General features: G+C 46.1%; 6 protein-coding genes and 2 non-coding genes across 8 annotated transcripts; 5 read left to right on the forward strand and 3 right to left on the reverse strand.

The window, feature by feature from the left end:
- The first annotated feature begins 770 nt into the window (after positions 1–770).
- On the forward strand, positions 771–863 carry CNBMt010. Its single transcript is given in 2 exon segments — positions 771–811; positions 827–863. It is a non-coding gene; the product is annotated as a tRNA-Tyr (tRNA).
- Positions 864–872: 9 nt separating this feature from the next.
- CNBMt020 lies at positions 873–991 on the forward strand. Its single transcript has 2 exons — positions 873–910; positions 955–991. It is a non-coding gene; the product is annotated as a tRNA-Lys (tRNA).
- Positions 992–1964: 973 nt separating this feature from the next.
- Positions 1965–3938, reverse strand: CNBM2070 (hypothetical protein; the record flags this gene model as incomplete). The annotated part of the gene is made up of 8 exons (XM_766957.1): positions 1965–2314; positions 2365–2476; positions 2530–2841; positions 2894–3126; positions 3182–3339; positions 3385–3462; positions 3514–3635; positions 3756–3938. 8 exons carry the CDS (start codon positions 3936–3938, stop codon positions 1965–1967), a joined length of 1548 nt encoding a protein of 515 aa, XP_772050.1.
- A 2141-nt stretch (positions 3939–6079) lies between these two features.
- On the forward strand, positions 6080–6745 carry CNBM2080 (60S ribosomal protein L32; the record flags this gene model as incomplete). Its single annotated transcript, XM_766958.1, has 3 exons — positions 6080–6196; positions 6398–6627; positions 6703–6745. 3 exons carry the CDS (start codon positions 6080–6082, stop codon positions 6743–6745), a joined length of 390 nt encoding a protein of 129 aa, XP_772051.1.
- Positions 6746–7796: 1051 nt separating this feature from the next.
- CNBM2090 (hypothetical protein) lies at positions 7797–10763 on the reverse strand (the record flags this gene model as incomplete). The annotated part of the gene is made up of 8 exons (XM_766959.1): positions 7797–8877; positions 8940–9100; positions 9172–9239; positions 9324–9429; positions 9495–9837; positions 9908–10202; positions 10269–10617; positions 10698–10763. 8 exons carry the CDS (start codon positions 10761–10763, stop codon positions 7797–7799), a joined length of 2469 nt encoding a protein of 822 aa, XP_772052.1.
- A 366-nt stretch (positions 10764–11129) lies between these two features.
- On the forward strand, positions 11130–12071 carry CNBM2100 (hypothetical protein; the record flags this gene model as incomplete). Its single annotated transcript, XM_766960.1, has 5 exons — positions 11130–11223; positions 11358–11470; positions 11567–11651; positions 11711–11747; positions 11792–12071. 5 exons carry the CDS (start codon positions 11130–11132, stop codon positions 12069–12071), a joined length of 609 nt encoding a protein of 202 aa, XP_772053.1.
- A 1082-nt stretch (positions 12072–13153) lies between these two features.
- On the reverse strand, positions 13154–13652 carry CNBM2110 (hypothetical protein; the record flags this gene model as incomplete). The annotated part of the gene is made up of 3 exons (XM_766961.1): positions 13154–13223; positions 13286–13573; positions 13615–13652. 3 exons carry the CDS (start codon positions 13650–13652, stop codon positions 13154–13156), a joined length of 396 nt encoding a protein of 131 aa, XP_772054.1.
- A 707-nt stretch (positions 13653–14359) lies between these two features.
- Positions 14360–17788, forward strand: CNBM2120 (hypothetical protein; the record flags this gene model as incomplete). Its single annotated transcript, XM_766962.1, has 7 exons — positions 14360–14510; positions 14714–16137; positions 16184–16463; positions 16513–16828; positions 16881–17267; positions 17330–17408; positions 17459–17788. The coding sequence occupies 7 exons, from the start codon at positions 14360–14362 to the stop codon at positions 17786–17788; spliced, it is 2967 nt and encodes a 988-aa protein (XP_772055.1).
- Between the last annotated feature and the right edge of the window lie 1161 nt (positions 17789–18949).

Here is an 18949-nt window from a genome sequence, read left to right on the forward strand (position 1 = left end):
TCATTTATGAGTGTTTGAAGAGATTCAACTTTCGGTTATTGATCCTTTGAGCTGCGTCTCCCTTCTTCTGTCTCTGACTACTGTCTTCTCTATAATATGAACCACATCGTGCACACTAATAAGGAAGGGTCTAGTAACTAAATTAAACTTAACCAAAAGCCCGAGACTGGTTGGTTTTCTTCTCGACTAGGCTTACTTTTAGCACTTCGGATGAAGATCGTCGCGACTGACGACAGCAGATGGCAGAGAACCGGCAGCAGATCAGCAGAAAAGCTACATAATTTATAAGTGTCGATCGAAATGATCGCCTCATTGCTCAGTGCTCAGCAGGGCACAACGTCGTCATCACAATCCACGAGGTCTTAAATTACTTTTGAATTCGCAAAAGAGCAATCCCGCCATGTAGTAAATGATAGCTAGGCAGAAAAATCGTTTTGTCCAGCTCCTGCCCTCGACGATCGTCCCGTAAACAATTGGTTGACGTCACACCTGGTGCCTTTATTAGGATCCTAGATGCTCGGAGATCATCGAACTCCTTTGTACGAGTACGACGGTTCTTATTCTTGATTACCACAAGCCGGAAAAAGTAGAGAGAAATGATCAGGAATCCACGGATATGGCACAAACCAACGATATTTCCTACTTGAGAAGTGATGAGCCGTTTCTTAAAGTCTTTTGAGATCTTTTCATATCAAACCTTTCCACAGTAGAAACGCCTGCCTCTTATAGAAAGGATGAAGTGCATGTAAGAAGTTAAACTTTCATCCGAACTCTCCGTAGTTTAGTGTGGTTTAGAGCGTCAGACTGTAATTGGTTTCCAAAATCACATCTGAAAGTCGTGCGTTCGACTCGCACCGGGGAGATTCAAATTTGCCCCCGTGGCGCAATCGGTAGCGCGCACGACTCTTAACGAGTCTATTTGAGCCGATTATGGGCCATCAATCATTTCTTCGTCATCGTGCGGTTGCGGGTTCGAGCCCCGCCGGAGGCTTTTTTTTAATCTTTTTCCTTATCTTCTGACCATGTAATTTTTGGTATCTTGCGACGTTCTATGTCTCGTCTCATCGCCCTACAGTGAGCAGAATGAATGGCTTGAGCGTTTGCCAGACCTTCTCAAGTGCTTGTTTTCATGTATTTCAAAGTAGCGTATTCATATTATTCGGCGAATAATCCTTCCATCCTTAACAACGTAGATGGGAGAATTGAAGAAGGAAGGTGGTGGACGGAGATAAAATAAATTAGCAGGTTAGTTTATTCATTCCTTAACCTGTTCTGCCTTCACTATTTCGATTAGATACCTGCAGTTGGGACTTTGGCGACTCTGACATTTATTATGCCTGCTCAGCAGATCCAGATTGAGTCGACAACCTCGCGACGACACAATCATCATAATAAATCATTCTACTTCGCCCGATCAAACTTCCACCACTACTACCGTCAGAGCATTGGGAATTAGCCTTCTGCTCAGTTGAACAATTGGCGTAGAGTGGAGTAGATCATCATGCCTTCCATAGCTTACCAAACTTCAAGTAGCTGCCCCCCTCGGTCTATCGAAGGCGCAGTACTGCTCTCCTTCCAAAATCATGCAAGGAGTATCCTTCAGGGGGTTGAGTGATTGAAGCTTATGATGGACAATTGGACAACAGGAAACGTGCATTAGAAATGAAGTATGATAATTTGAAAGATGCCTATTGGCAACTTGATACGGTATTAGAACAATGAAGCCCACTACTAGGCGGAAGAGATTAGATTGAAGTCCGAACGAAGAAAGATTCGCCGATTGAAAAACGAATGCAGCCATACAGATGTCATATAGGAACATATCACGAATCGTCCCCGAAGTGATAGCCATAGAAGTTGATACAAGTGGTACATTGTTAACGAAATGCGATACGATGCAATGCCGAGAGGTACATTGAATTATAGTCAAAACGCTCTCTGAAGACACGTCCAAGAGGACTTGTCTATTTCTCCTCTGTATAGCCTCTCGCGACCCCACTCCTCCCTTGCTCCAGAACACTAGGCTCATCCATTCCATATCTTGGTTCTAATCCTTGGAATTCTCTTGACGCCAAAAAGGTACTTCCGGCGGATTCAAGCTTGGACAGTGAGAAGTTTTGGTTACGCAAGGTCAGGTCTTGCACACCACCGTCTCCCAATAACTTGTTGTTTTCAAGAGTGTGGGTGCCGTTTCCAAACGCAAAGCGTTTTTTTGTTCGCATTGTTCCGGTAATAAGTGAAAATTCGAGTGAATCGTCGTCACTGTCAGCGGTGGAAGAATCTTGCTTGATTTTTATTTCACGCTCTTGGGCATCTATTTGATGGGTCTTAGCATGTGAATTATGAAAGCAGGATGAGCATCACCTTTGAGAACGGTACCCAGGTCCAAAGTCCAATTCTCCGGTGCCCATACGTGGTCTGGGCCTTGAAGTGCCAATTCCAATTCCCAGGGTGTAATGATAGGTCTCAAAAAATCCTGCATCAGCAAATCATCAGCTTATTATTTCTGTTAGACGAAAGAGAACACACCTTCGAGTCAACAACACCACCTTCAGCGCAACCAACCAACACGAAACACTCTATCTCTGCAAAATTTGCAAGCTTTGCTGGGTTCAGCCTGCCTACGCTCAGGGTGTAACTCTTCTTTTTTGCTCTCTTCAGATCCTCTCTCAGTTGTGCAAGGAGGGGTTTGGAAGACGCGAGACCGATGTTGGAAACAATAAGGCCGAATACGTCGGCGGAAAGCGCTTGATGGAGAGCGAAGAGACGGCGTGAGAGAAGACGAGAAGTGGTGCGGTGAAGAGGCGATACAGACTGGGAAGAAGGTGAGTAGATGAAGAGCTGTTGATTTATCAGATATAGATTATCTATAATGGGTCGAGCGTATGCTCACAGGATTGTTGGCATGTGTCATCTGTAGATTCATACAGGATCTTCCCTCTTCACCAATATACCATAAGACACAATCATTCATTTCCAACCCCTGAGGTGGTTCTACGCTCCTGAGAGCAGGTGTCTTACCCTTTACATCCTTGAGTCCCTTCTGTGAAGCAAGAGTAGGCTTTTGAATTGAGGCAAAACTGATCTGGATAGTTGAGTCCTGAGAAAATGTATCCCTGATATCATCTGTATTTCCGTTAGATTGCTTCGTAGAGATGGATATAGATAAATTAAAACCCACTCGCTAGCCAATCATATGACACATCCCACACAACCACTATACCTTTCCTGCCGTCACCGTCTAGTTCGTTCTTGCTCGCCGCTAACAATGACTCCACAGCTTGCTTGACGTCGAGCTTTTGCCGGGGAAAGACGTAGTGAACAGGGAGAGCGTCCGTTCTGTTTCATCAGCTTGCAGACTCAAAGGAATCCAATCTAGCTTACGGAGTGAGACAAGCATGTCCATAATGTACTAAGAAATCTGCTGGGAGATGAAGACAACTCAAGACATCCGGACAACAACTTTCGATAGTGTTAGCTTCATTCCAAGTTACTACGCTGAAAACGACTGACTTCCCGTACGTGCTATCGGCAAGCACGTATGCCTGAGCTCCGGTATGTGCTATGCGAGTCTGGATAGCCCGATAGACGGAGACTGAAGATGGCAAGAGTTCATCGGGGAATTGTAACCCAATCTGTAAGAGGCATTTGTCAGCTATGCTTTGGTCATGCATGACATTTCATTTCCGTCGCAACCATCAAACGTTGATGTTCCTGGGAAAACGACTCTTTCATATATATGTCTCACTACTTACAGTCTTATAATCACCCTCAAGCACTCTCCTGACAGTCTCATCCACTTCGAAAGCTTCTTCTATGCTCATTCCTTCCGCTCCATCTCCTATGCTAGATGGTCCGGCTTGGGCATTCTCCAAGATCGCTTCCAGTTCAGGGTGGGATAAAGCGTGATCTGCTGGGGTTGAGAATGCGTCCGACATATTGCTGTTCTAACTGTTATATGGCGTTGAATAGATGTTCGAAATACATGGATGGGACTCGGAGGCAACTTATGCGAAAGTATTCAACAATTTGATCCCGTGGTGGAGGGCTCAAGCCTATCTCCACTTTGACAACACATTTGGTTCCGTGACTAATAACAGAATAATTATCTCTCCTGCTTGATGACCGGACTGACTCTCGTTCCGTCTGTCTGTCGAACGGAAGAAGCTCGCCTCCTCTGATCTTTTTCCTGCTTCTCTTTACTTTTTCAGTCGTAGCTTATAAAATTATGGACATGTGCCAGCAGCTTATTCAGTATGTACTCAGGAGAAGAACATCCATCAATATTGCCACCGAAGTATCTCAACTGGCACTCCAGGCAAGAAGTTCGTTCCCACATCTGATTTACTGTATCTCCAGTAGGTCTGTAATCAAGTAGGAGGACTTGTTTGATGAAGTTCACAGCATGCGATTTAGACTCAAAAACCATGCTCTTAAAGTTCACTATACATCAACATGTGCAAATGGGCCCAATTTAGTTTAGGTAGTTCCCTCTCGGCTTTCTATTACTACCTGACCACAGTCAATTCACAAGACAGAGCTGCCATTCATCCTCTGTTCACAAAGTTCTCGGTCCACGGGCAATTGTTGGTCATGGAAAATAACTCTCTGATAGGAATTGGGATTGCAGAGTGTATTGTTTCAAATCTCCCATATTCACATGTTTTTTACAGGACGAAACATTTGAATCTATTTCGATTCGGTCTACGGACCTTTTATCACCAAAACGCACCAGGGTCATTCCCAATCATTCTTATTTTACCTATTACGTAAGAAGTCCAAACTGCTGAAAGGAGCAATCGCTAATAAAAAGTATTGGTGCGTCTTCGCGATTTTTTATGTATCGTATGCTGCTACTGATAGCCCTGGTACTGTTAGTAACGTATTCAGAATATGGTCCTGGTAGTTCACTATTAGCCTCATTCAATAACCGGGAGCCATTACTAAAAGACCAATTCGTAGACTGGATCTAATAATTAGACCGTTACGACTTGTAATTGGACTATCACAACCACGTATGAGAATGCAATCAGCGCACATTGGATCATCCCAGAATAACACGAACTACGCACGATTGAATTTGATATATCAAGTGAATGTGGCGTTTGCTAGAAATGAAGTGCTTACCCATTAATTCAAAGTTTGGTAGTAGTCTAGTACGAAACCAATTCTGTTCACCAAAACGAAATTTACATGCACGCAATGCCCTTTATCTACAATGCGTTGTACTTCATTCTAGTTGAGGTTAGGCCCTTCATTCAACTGACTGAGTTGTAAAAAATTTGAGGGATAACGCAGTCGACCGACGACTTCCATGCTAACAACGAAGGGTATCATCATCATAAGACCCGAAATCATGGCGATGAGACATCATCAGATGAATGTTTTGCCATTTTAGCCAACTTGATGTCATTGCAATGCGGGTAGAATCCTTGCTAATCGCAAGAACTTCCCTGTCATTACTCTTTGCATTCAGCGGGGGGGTCAATGTCTGTCGAGAGGCTTGTGTCGAGCTTAGCTTTTGTTCCTCTTCTATAGTTGCTATTCATTATTTTGAGTCTGATGGCCGCTCTCATATACTGTCGGTCAATCCGCTGATTGAATAAGGCCTTGCCGATTCATCCCCATTATCGCCGATGAATGCAACGTCATTAATCAACCCTTTAAATGCTTTTCATATGTCATATGTAACAATATACAATGTTCTGTCAGCGAACAGTCAACGAGTGATACCGACGGAAAGTGAAGCTTTAAAAGAGAACTCGGGATTACAAAATGACGTAAATCACCGTGAGGGATCCGTACCGGCACATAACACCGATATGATCGGAGATACCAAAATGGGACTTTTAACGCCGACGGCATCAAATGCTTTCCGTACAGTCTGTCGCCACATCTCGGGCTTCTCTTTACTCTCCAACCCATAACGCCGCATTCGCCGCGAGTCTCTGGGTGCTGGGTTTGGAATGATCAGTTTTGCGCGAACCCGTCTAAAACTTCAACCGTCAAGCTCTTTGTGCGTAGACTCTATCTCTCCATACCTGCAAAACGTCTGACCACAGGACATATTGCAGGAAAAATGCCCGCCCACATCCCCATCGTCAAGAAGCGCACAAAGCACTTCAAGAGGCACCAGTCTGACAGGTACCACGGTGTCAAGGAGAGCTGGAGGAAGCCCAAGGGTATTGACAACAGGGTGAGTATTGAGCATTGATTATGGGAAGGCGCTTGTGCTGGACATTATGGGATAAAAGTGGGAGAAGGTGGGGGTTATGGGAGACAAATGTTTCTAGGTCGCGGATTGGAGAGGAGAGACAAGCAGGAAGCGAAGACGACGTTCGATACGGCGATGAAGATGGGAAACAAGACTCGACACTGATACAACATTATCTCACAGGTTCGACGAAGGTTCAAGGGCCAGATCCCTATGCCCAAGATTGGTTACGGTTCAAACCAGAAGACCCGTCATCTCCTCCCCTCCGGCCACAAGGAGCTCCTCGTCCACAACCTTTCCGAGCTCGAGCTTTTGCTCATGCATTCTGGCAAGTACGCCGCTTCCATCGCCCACGGTGTGAGCAGCAAGAAGAGGGTCGAGATCATCGCTAGAGCTAAGGTTTTGGGTGTTAAGTGAGTGTTCTTTTGACTTCGCTTTTTTCGATGTTCTGTGAATTGGAACTGACATTTTCTCTTCCCGTATCGCAGGGTCACCAACCCCGCTGCCAAGCTCAGGACCGAGGAGGCTTAATTTGGTCAACTGGGTTAGGATATGGGCGATGTATGATTTGCATGACAATCTTGGATATCGGAAACAGACAGCATCAACCAGCAGCGCTCTATAAGGGCATGATTTACAGGGACTGACAAAACATCCCGTTTGAAAACTAAACGCAACAATGATGGTGATGAGTTATGGGTGCCGTCAAGGGTCACAACAAGGTTTTACGCTGGTCAACGCACCGTCTTGCCATTTCACTTCCCACGACCTCTTTCCCAACACAGTACAAACGTTTTATGGGGAGACTTCAACACGACGGAAGGCCGTTGTCGGTTTGTTTGTCTCGTGCTGTTCTTAACACTCGAATTTTTCTCAACAGGTTGAACGAGATCCAATCTGTGATGTAACAAGCAGCTTAGGCGAATGACCTACGACTTTCAGCAATCTTCATTCGACACCCTGTCATTGTTCATAAACTGTCGTGCACAATCATATTGGGACGTCAGGAAAGAAGTCGAGTTCACGGACTTTGATGTTTTAATCCTGTTCTAATAACTAACCAAGTCAGCCTGCTAACAACAAAATAACAGCGGAATGATACGGTCTTTTATGCCGCCCATTCATACACCCACAGTCTATGCGTCCTTAACATGCGAGAGAACCTTAGAAGGTATTATTGAGAATACACACTCGCCATCATGGAAACATCATGTCGCCATATTACCCAGATTGGCCGGTTACTTAATCTTTCAATATCCGAAAATATGTTACATATCACAAATGCATGGAGAATACTCCAAAACTCTTGGGCAGAATTGCTTTTGATTAACACCCCAAAAACTGACAAAAGGGACGTCTAAATGGTTTAGTTGAAAACGATATCTGGACCTTCCTTATCTCTTGCTTCCCTTCTTTACATCCGAAGACCTTGTAGCCAGATTTTCCTTCCTCATGTTGATTTCTATAGCTATCCGAAACACCAAATATATCTGATACATTTTTACCACAACTTATCTTTCTACTCGCTGTGCTCCCCTTCACCAGTTCCATCCTTATATCTGCTACACTTCGTCTGCCACCTTCAATATTTAGACCCGGAACTCTCTCTCTCGTTTCCTCTATTATCCGACGGCGACGTCGTCGATGCATAGGTCGAACTTGAAATTTCGCTACTAGAATTCGGCCTTAACGGATTAACCCAACCCGGCCCTGAAAAAGCTCGGGCAGGGGGAACATGATCCAGTGGCACGGCAGGGGCGATAGAGGCGGAGGGCGGAGATGACGAAGGAAATATGTGTGACGGTGGTGGCAGGGCTGTTATTCGCGGGGACGCGACTGTGGTCTGTGGAGGTGGGTCCGAAAAATGAGGAGGGGAGATGGGAGGGTATTGGTTTGACGGCGGTTGTAGATGAGATGTGGTAGCAGAGCCAGAAGCAGAAGCGGAGGTTTGACCGCTACTGTTATTCAAAGGACTGGATCTACCACTCACCCCCCCTATTCCGGCAACAGAAAGACCAGGCCAGGAACTAGTCGATGGCGAGCGAACAACATTGGAAGTAGTCTCGCGAAATGAATGAAATTGGGTGCCAGCAGCGCTTACCGGTCGTTTTGGAGAGACAATCGCGCTTGCTGCTGTTGACGTTCTCGGTACCTGTATCGGAGCCGGAGGAGCTCTTGAACTCGTCACCGGTCCAGTCTCCTCGTCCGTCTCGTCATCTGAATCAGATAAGGTCAAGTCAATGATAGGAGTTGACGCTCCTGTCCTTGATCCACCGACTGAGGATGATGATCCCAGCGCTGTTACGCGGCCCGCTGGAGGGACACTCGATTTGGCAGGGGTACCGTCCCCTTCTTCATCAGAATCGATGACTTGCACCACTTTTCGTTTCAGACCCGTTCCCCCTCTGTTCGCTCCATCGCCGCTGCTAATATCATTCATATCGCAAACAGACGGTTTTGTCTCGATCTCTGAGCTAAATGAGGCAGGCACCGAGGGTGCAACTGGTGTCGATGCCTCCACGGTAGCTGATGATGGTTTCACATGTGAGGCGAGCCAAGATGCGGTACCGTACTTGTTATCTTCGGTGTGCCATTCGCCTGTGGGTTCAAGGATAACATCGTCGACCGTATCGGGAACAACCTTAAGAATGTCCATCACGTATCTAGAATGGAGAACAAATGGTCAGTTTACGGTCCAAGGGGGAGAGGGAAAACGAGGAAGCACCCATCAACAATCAGATCATCAAATCGGAGCTCTTTGCTACAATGCGGACAGAGCCATTGTGGGTGCACAGCATTACTTTCTATCCACCAAGTAGCGTCAAAGCATTGGATATGACTACATTTTGAAGAGCGGATAGGTCGTGTCATACGCATGTATGAAAGCTATATTCATAAAGCGAAAGAGGAGCTGGTCAGCGTTTTTGGCATAATCTGAAGGTGAGGAATGAACGTACAGGATCTTTCAAAGACATGGATGCTGTACCAGCCACAATATCATCGTCATTTTCTTGTTTCTTCCTCACTACGAGAACGAGACAGTACATTAGTATTGCTCCTTCCTATCAATGCTTGTCACCCTAATCACCAGACAAGAAAGGGAACATACATTGTTCTATCGCATGTTCTGCTTTTGTTGGTTCCAGCTTATTCAGTTTTGCAAGCAGTTCTTCTTTTGTTGTCATTTCGGCAAGGACAATCTGGAAGAAAAACCTCTACAGAAGTCATCCCAACCAGTCAGCAGCCCAGCATCCAGCGAGGAAAAAGAAACATAACGGACCTTGGACTGAGTCTTGTTCTTTCCTGTCGTCGGCCCTCGATGTCCAACGTTGACACCCATTAATCTTCCTGGTACTAGCGCCACTCGCCCTCCAGCCGCCACACCATTGTTGATTGGTTTATCTAAATCAAAAGGCGGGGCACTCCCAGCCTTCCCTCTCAGACCTTTCTCTTTGAAGGGCAATAATGTGCCGTCGACGGATACTTCAGGGTTACCAGGATATTCAATAGGGATGTTGGTAGAGGGAGGTATATGGCGAGCGTGTACGGATGTAGGGCGATAGTGATCAGAGGAAGTACAGAAGAGGCGGAGTGAGTAATGTGGTGGCGTTTGAGGGGATTCCCTTGAAAATAATGATCAGCTGACTAGGACATGAGTAGCAGTAGATAAGGAGCAAGGGGAAGGGAATATACCTAGATGCTTTGAGCTTCTCAATAACATCATTGGGTAGGACAAATTGCGTCCGTTTTGTCCGGTAGGTGCTATGACTTTCGTTGGCGCTAATATCAGGCAGTGTTTCCATAGACGTTATGGCCCGAAGCGGTTTCCACATTGGGTTAATTTTCCAGTCTTGCAAAGCATGTTGCGGACCGTGGCTGGGAGTCGATGAAACAGCGTGAGCTGAGGTATTGCCATACCCAACAGAGCCAGACGCAAATCCTGATGTTGATCTGTATCCATTCAAGCCTGAGCTATTATTGTTTACACCTGTAGCACATTTTTAAGAGTTTATCAGCTTTCGCGATACCTTCCAATGCCACAAGAAGGACTCACCACTACTCCATCGCGGAACACCCCCAAATGTAGGTGGTGGTGGCGGCTGAACAGATGGATGGGCACGTATAGGCTGCGCAGGGGGGACCATTATTGTTGTGTTCGTCCTAGGGAATGGATCCCATCCTCCCCCAACGGCCACTTCACAGTGATACCTCGCTTCGACATAGGCATCGAGATCCATCTTAGCTTTGAGGGCCATGAACGCTTCCTGGATTTTCTGAATGACATCGGCTTTTCGATCGCCTGAACGCATAAAAGGATCACGTCTTCCATATGTTACTAGAGCAGAGGCAAATGACCGGAGTTGCGGGACGGTATGGCTTGGAATCCATGAGCGGAGAAATTCCTGTTGACAGTGATTTTCAGATAGTCACCAGGCTCGTCATTAGCGCTTGTGGGAATATAGGCATGAATAAGAGTACGAACATCAAAGCCTGACCAGTCAGTCTTACGGGATGGTGCTCTGTAAGTGCCAATATGTCTCAACATCATACCTTTCAAAATGTTCTCCGTATAGGTTGTCGTCCGTTCAAAGTCGTTGCGACTGTTAGTTGGCCTGTCGGACCGACTGTCTGGATTTTGTTGCTTTGAGTTCGAAACAAGTCAAGCCCAATTTTGGGGTAGGTATACCTCTAGAGGCAGCCTCCCGTAGATGTTGTTATGATTATACGAGGTAAAAAAAAAACTGAAGAAACAGCCCGTTCGATCAATGTTGACTTCCGATCATTAAGCACCAACAGAGTACGAAGGCAACGCGAAATTTGATCCCGCCACAACAACTTCTAATCTCAACTCCCGGATCATCATCGAAAACAGTTCTCAACTGTGTATCCACATGCATACATACAATCTTGAAAAATGACAGAAGGAAAATCTTACGAGGGTATGTCCAAAGAAGAGAGGGACGCGCATGACCAGCAGCAGCGTGAGAAGGAGAAGAAAGAGCAAGCTGGTGAGTTATCACACTTCTTGGGCGGAGTGGTCGAACTATGGTTGAGGACAGCTTTCTCGGTGGGAAAGCATAATTGTATATGAACCATTTACCAGATACTGACGACTGATCTAATCATATGTATTGTCGTACAGTACTACCGTATTCCTGGACACAAGAACTTGCTACGGCAACGGTGACTGTCCCTTTACCTAAAGGAACAAGAAGTAAAGATCTTGAGGTTGTTATCGGAAAGCGAAAGCTAAAAGTAGGTATTTCAGTCTACTATAGCAACCCCAATATCTTAAGATGGTGGTAATATGATGTCCAAGATAAAATGAGCTCACTAAACATCCCATTCTAGGTGAAGCTCAAGTCTTCTCCTTCATCCATATTGGAAGGCGAGCTGTACAACGATATAGTAGTGGACGACTCTTCCTGGACAATTGGTACGTATTTCCTCGATAACAGCAATCAAGCATTGTACAGAGACCGACAAATATGACAGATGACGGTACACTAACTATTGAGCTCGACAAACTGTCGTAAGTCATTTGCCTCGTGTCCTAAAGCATACCTATCAACTAAGAACCCACCCTCCCGAAAGATTCCATATCGGCTCTCCTCAGTGGTGGCCTCACATCCTCACCCACCACCCTACCATTGACACCACTAAGATCAACCCTACTCCTTCGTCTCTTTCTGACCTGGACCCCAAAACGAGGGGGATGGTCGAGAAGATGATGTGGGATAACCAGCAAAAAGCATTGGGTAGACCCACGAGCGATGAAAGAAAGAAGGAAGAGGTGATGAAGAAGTTTATGGCGGAACATCCGGAGATGGACTTTAGTAACGCGAAGATTGAATAAAGGTACTAAATTCAAGTACGGTATGCAGCATGGCTTTGTAACTTCCTTTCATGCAAATGGAAAGTGTAGAGTCCTCCTTTCATTTACTACTACTAAAAAGAATTATCTGGGTATTATTGGAATTTTGAACGAGCATCGTACTATATCGTAGTTATCATGACCAATGACCATTGTGGGGAGATAGGGAAATGTACTTAGAAAAAGCAATTACCGAAGCTATCCTCATTGTTTTTATTACTTTTTGTCTTATCATCGCCAGCGCCTCACCTACGGCTCCTGTCTCTTCACCTTCCTCGGGATCTGGTGCTAGGCCGTCATCGACTTCGGATTCAAAGCCGGAACCTAAGAGTACTGGACCCAGGAGAGAGAAAGAAGAGGAAAAAGACAAAAAGGAGGAAGAGAAAAAAGGGCGAGATAATAAGGAAAAATCAAAGAAAAAAGATAATGAACCCAAGTCATCACGATCAAAAAAAACAACGCCTTCTCCTCCATCCACAGGTTCGTCTGCTGTCTCAGATGCAGATATCGGGACGAACAGTCACTCACCATCGTCATCAGAAACAGAACCATCTTCAGCGTCAACGTCTGCGACAGATACGGCCTCGGAGGATAGTCCTGCTCCCTTGACGTCTACGAGCGATACAAGCAGTGGTACCTCCGATCCCGCTTCCTCATTCAGCTCTGGTAACAGTAGCAGTGAGAGCGATAGTGACAATGACAGAACAGGCACGACAACGTTTCATGGGAGGTTGGCGGATGATGTGGAGTTGAAAGTAAAGTCAGATGAGCCGTTTAGGATTAGGTACCATGGATGAGTCGCTTGAGTATCTTGGAGACGAGTAGGGGAGTGGGGAAAAACGGATAAGAATGGGATGCGGCGAGAAAATCCTATAGAATTGATGTCGTGGATTTGAAAGTCATCTGCGGTTGTTTAGCACTTGAACGAGGAGGGACCTAAGGACTGTGAAAGCTCATTGGCGAGATATTCCTCAAGAACTACCACGCAGAATTCTAGTCACTTGATGATGTAAACCCTATGCAGTATGCATCAAACGTCCTCTCATTATCGTTTCCAAAAAGGTCTATTCGTCGCTCAAAGGCTCGAAGTATCGCCATTGTCCCGGATGAGGTTCCTCCATAAGCCCTTCCCAACTGCACCCCACCCAATCAGCACAGACGCCTCACACCAAGCAATTCAATACCACTAAACTCACGACTTCCAGTCCTTCATCTTCACAACCAAACCCTCCTCACTCTTCGCCTCCTCAATAACAATCTCGACAATCGACCCCAACTCGCTCTCCACCTTCTCAACGTCTCCCTGGGCCTTCTCAACAATGGCCAGTCGGTACTTGGTTAGCGCTTCGGTGGCTTGTCTGTAGACAGATGCAGCGGGAAGCTGGGAAAGAGAGCTGAGGGTGGAAGTGTAGATTGACGTGAGAGCCGGCAAAGGGTCGGGGTGGACTGCGAGACCAGTGATGTTTGTGCTGGCTTTTAAGGGCCTAATATGTGTCAGCTAGGAATCTATTAAAGTGATACTCACCTGAGAGCGGAGAGGACTACGCGACTTGCTCTGAACATGGTTGATCTTCTGTGGAAATACAGTATAGTTTTGTGGAGAGGATACAGGCAGATGTCGCTCAATCTCGAACAGCTTATTGGCCAAAATATGCTTACGTAATGAACTGATTTGAGATTATGTAATAGCTATTTTCCAACATGAATCCATACACAAGGTGATCGTCCTTCTCCGGGTACTAGTAGGGGAGTTGCAATCAACGTGCACAAGGTGGTCATTGATATTTCTACAAGGCCTTTTTAAGTATTATTGCAGGGTTGAATCAACGCCGTAGTGATCGATATAAGTTCATAAATAATAGTGGGAAACGCAGAAATGCTGTAGACACCGACCCGTTCTTGTAAGAAGGTGGTTCTTGGTAGTACCCAAGTACGATGGCCCCAGTATCCGGTCTATTATGTTAAGCATGGGCGCTGTAGAAATGGAACAACTTACTGTCGCTGCAGCCAGTGTTCATTGATTGTCAGCAGCGGCACGAACGCACAGAGATCGGGACAAAATTCGAGGTTTACTAGAAACGCACAACCATTTACTTACGCGTCGGTTGATGTCATCTTGCGCGTCGCGTGCATTTCCACAAAATATTCGTTGGAGTTTTGAGTCTCTATGTATCTCAATCTCCTCTCAAATTATCTCCCTAATAATCGATCAAGAGCGAACCGCATTTCGTCCTATGATCTGTATACGCAAACAGCGGCAGTGAGAAAATATGGGCTCGTCTCCTCCGCCGCCCTCATTCCTCGTTCCGACGACGCGCAATGAACAAGAATTGTCGTTTCCAGGCTCATTAAAACTTAATGACAAGGTTAGCAATGACGGAGAAGAGCCAGGAGTGTCTATGTACGTAAGGTTGTTTGATGGTTAGTCTATCATATAATCGTAACTATTCCACACCCAGCTGTATAAAGTGATAACAGATCTTAGAAATGATTAAGACGGTGCTCGATGGAGAATCATATCTGTTTACTCAGAGAGAAATATGGGTACTGAATTACATTCTCGACTTGCCATGTAAGTCCTAAATTATGTCCGGGAGAGTCGGAGATTACTTACCTTCAAACAGATGAACCCCGCTATCTCCTCACCCGTTTATTGCTTCGTCGGCCTTCGAGAGTCCACACGTACACCTCATTAGTAGCTTCATACTCGTCCGAAATCGGAGAGGAAGGAATAAAAATGGCTATGAAGACCCTCACTCGACGTCTGGCAGTACCAAAGGATATTGTAAACTCTGACCCAGATCCTGTCCCTGGGACTCCTATTGCAAGTTCTTCTAGACCTGGACCATCGCCTTTGTCTGCGAAAGCTGAAGGAAGGCGACCCGCGAACGCGCTTTGGGCAAACAAGCCATGGGTAGATTCACCTTCCGGGTTGACGGAAGCTCAGGAGAGGGCTGATCCGGAGCTGGCTGCTGCACTCAAAGAAAGCTACTGGGCGTCCAAAGTAGGAAGGGTCAATGTTGATTCAGACGATGAGGGCGATGGTTTGCCAGCGGCGAACAATAGGTCTGAATTAGTTTCAACGTCTGTTTCAACACCTACCGTATCAAGACAGTCAAGCGGGATTCCAACAATATCACCTATAGAGTTTTCCTTGACACCGGAATCACCTCCACCAGTGTCCTTTCTTGCCGAAGACGAAAAATCACTTTCATTAGACGATCTCATGACTTGCATGTCGTTCGACCAACTTCGAAAAGTTGCCAAAGCCCACAAACTATCTGCTTCATCCTTATTGACTCGGGAATCCACGTTGAATGCACTGAGGGGCATGGCGAAGCAACAGACCGTACTAGGATTTGCACCAATGAAAGGCAAAGGCAAAGCTACCACCCCTGCTCAAGTGCACGGAAAGCAAACAACCCTGCCCTTTGCTTCGAAACCCAAACAAACATCGGAGCTTTTACTGACCGCTCAAATGCTGTCTTCATTCGGTGGTTCAGCCATCCGCCTCACACCATCCCTCCATTCACTCATTTCCCGAGTTAACCTCATCTTCTCTCGCACTCCTCCAATCGCCCCAGGCACTGCAAGTCTCATGCTTCCCTCCATCCTTGTCACATCAAATAAAAGGCGTTACCCCGACTATGGACTGACAACACGATCAAAGATCTGGAAAGACCGAGATGAATTGTTAGTATGGGAAAGGGCAGTAGGTTGGGAAGCGACTGTCACTGAAGCGTTAGGTGAGACATGGGACCAAACGCGTAAGAATCCAAATGCTGCACCCATCCCTGGCTCAACATCCCGTACGGGATGGGTGAATAGGAAGGAAGGGGCAAAGATTGTGAGGAAAATTTGGGAAGGGACATGGGATGTCTGGAAAGAGATGGTTGACGGGGATAAGGGCAAGGAAGTAGATGTGAGCAAAGAGGAAGGTGGTTTGGTTGGTGATCGGTTCCAAACTGGTAAGTTTTTGTTCATCATGTTCTGTTCCTTGATTTTAACAAATAGAGCAGGCCATGTTCTTACCAGAATAGTGTACAAGGTGAGTTGGACTTCTATCTGTTCAAATATGCGCTTATAGATACTAGGGCGCGGAGGCTCTAGGTATACTTCATGAGTATGATAACGAGTGTATGGTTCTTCGCGCTCTCCTTGCCCAACGGCGATGGAGACGTGGTAAACGAGGGTACGTTTCTGTATCAGACTTATTTCAGACAAACCTGACAAAAAGACACAGAGCATGGTACGACCGCTTAGCCTTAGTTTTAATGAATCACTATAATTCCTCGCCGGCCGAGAAAGAAGAAAAGCAAAGGGAGGCTACCCAGGTTTGTATAGACGGGCTATTGGATGAAGCTACTCATCTAAGTAAGACCCTTCTAAGCTTAATCGTTACAATTAGCTAACGATATTGCAGTCTACCGACCTGCGCTTTCTCGACGTCTTAAAAGATTAGAGAACAAGCTCAATCTCCCCTCAGACGAACGGCATATATCTTTCGCGTCACTGCTTACTTGCAAGACTCGTGAACTCAATGCAGTAAGGTCACCAGAAAACAGGGGTGTAGTCAGAGCGAAATCTTGTTCTGGGTCTGTGGCTAGAGAGGGCGACGACGATGAAGGGACAGGGGGAAAGGGCAAGTTGGTTGGTAAGAGTTTGTGGATGGGGAAAGAAGGGGAAGTAAGCGTTGAACAATGGGTATTGGAGTGGTGGGAAAAGAAAGGTTATAAAGGGTGAGTTCGGCCTTCTACGCCCTTTTCGCGCAATTATTCATGTATTTTATAGATATCACTCTGAATCTTCAATCCTCACAACTCTCTTCACCCTGCTTATCTGGCCAGTCCTCTTCCACCCGCTTCCAGGAGCATTCGAAACGTCCTATCAAACGGCCCCTCTCGACCTCGGCGAGGACACATTCGCACCCTCCCGCCGAACACTCCTTGAGGACCGGCTAGCTGAGATAAGCAAGACAAAACGAGCATTGGAGCTGTTGAGGGAGGTTGACAATCGAGAGCGACCAAAAGGCACTTGGGCCGTGGGAGTGGATTGGGGATATGAGAAGGAGGATTTGGAGGAGATCTTGGAGTGTTTGAGTGGAAAGGCGCTTAGCGGAGTGTGTAGAATGCTGGCTGAGGAGTACAGGCATCGAGCGAGTGGAGTGCCAGATCTGATGTAAGTTTCAGATTATTCTGATCATGAATGTATTGAGATGTCGCTGATGCGATCCTTTAAAGTGTCTGGAATCCACAGACGAAAGATGCCAGGTTTGTAGAAGTCAAAGGGCCTGGAGATAGCCTGTCTGAAACTCAAAAGGCCAGTCTTACAATGTCTAAACGGCAATGTTGTTAACATTTCATCTATAGATCTGGATCGACGTCTTGCTTTCGTCAGGTATTCAAGTTGAAGTATGCCGAGTCAAGGCACTTTCACCTACCGCTGCGCAACTCCAGTCATTGGAGAAGAAGCGCAAAACCTCTCCGGCATTGAATATCAGTTCCAATTCTATTGACGTAAAGCGACTCAAAAGACGGTCAACGACGTCAACGATATCAGCATACGTGAAGACAGACGACGGCGAGTACGTCAAAGCCGACGAGGTGGTAGAGTTAGATGAGGAAGATGACGGATGGGAGAGGAGAGATGAAATGAGGTTTGAAAGCGGGGTAGAGAGGAGGGAGGGAAGATTGGAGTAGTTGGATCATACCGGTAATGGAAGCCATGGCGGATAAGAAACTTCATCGTGTGGCGTGACCTGCCGATTCTGCTTGGTATCTTATCTCCGACTGCCATGTTAATTGACGGAAAGAAGAGAAGGAAGGAGAAGAGTTGAGCAGGGAACAGGAAAAGCCCGGTAGTATTTAGATGCTGATGAGTGTGGGGCGGAACAGTCAGGACAATAAAGAAGTCATTCCTCTTTGATTAGATCAAAGCGACGGCAACCCCAAACTCAGGCAGGCAGTAGTTTGCGAATCTGTTGTGAAAAATGTCTCCATATCTTTTTGCATGCACATTTCATTTTTCACAGTTGACATTCCAAAAGCATAAGGGCTTGGCCAGCAACCTCTGCCGCATTTTGGGCTGTTTTAGGACAAAATTTGCATGAGTCCTGATTGAAACGCGTAAAAGCAGGATCTCTTCGATCTCTTCTGCAAAGTTCATCTTTGATCATTACGCAAGGACTCCCTGTTATTTGCTGCTTCATCGCCAGTTCCAGAGGCTCTTTCACGAATATTCACCACCTGCTCCCGCTCAAACTCAATCCATCCGTGTCTCAGTCAAAAGTTGATAGAGAATTATGCAAGCTTGAGTGATCAGGTAGAGGTGAGCCGGGCCGGCCTCATCCGTTTTTGTCCGACAAGTAGGACAAGAGCCTTGTAAAATTTGCCGAAGATTCTTGAGGATACCAATAGTCTGCGACCGCTGCTCAATCATCACTCGAGCTTTGGAACGCTTATGATTGAAGTAGGCCTAGAACGAGATGAGTCAGTCGAAGTTTTGGTGGAAAAAAAAACTTGGTTGGTAATGGTGGCCACTCTCCAGAAGTTCTCGTCTTTGGGCAATAAATGAGAGCTGGGGTGATACGCCTTATATGATGTATCTGTGAGAAGTAGACTACATCAACGATTTTAATATGGGCTCAAACGAAAAGAAAAAAGTCGAGAAGACGAAACATCGAGAAGATAATAGGCCGGAGGAAGGGCTTCGTCGTGACTCAGCGTGCATTTTTTTGGCCACAGGAGGCTTCCCAACAAAGACGCTGAGATTACAACGTTCATTAGCACTTTCAGATGAATCTGTAAGTAACGGCCAAATAGAAAGATTGCTTACAACTTTTTCCGTCCCCTTATTCTTCC

Source organism: Cryptococcus neoformans, chromosome 13, assembly GCF_000149385.1.
Source record: "Cryptococcus neoformans var. neoformans B-3501A chromosome 13, whole genome shotgun sequence".
Lineage (NCBI taxonomy): Eukaryota > Fungi > Basidiomycota > Tremellomycetes > Tremellales > Cryptococcaceae > Cryptococcus > Cryptococcus deneoformans.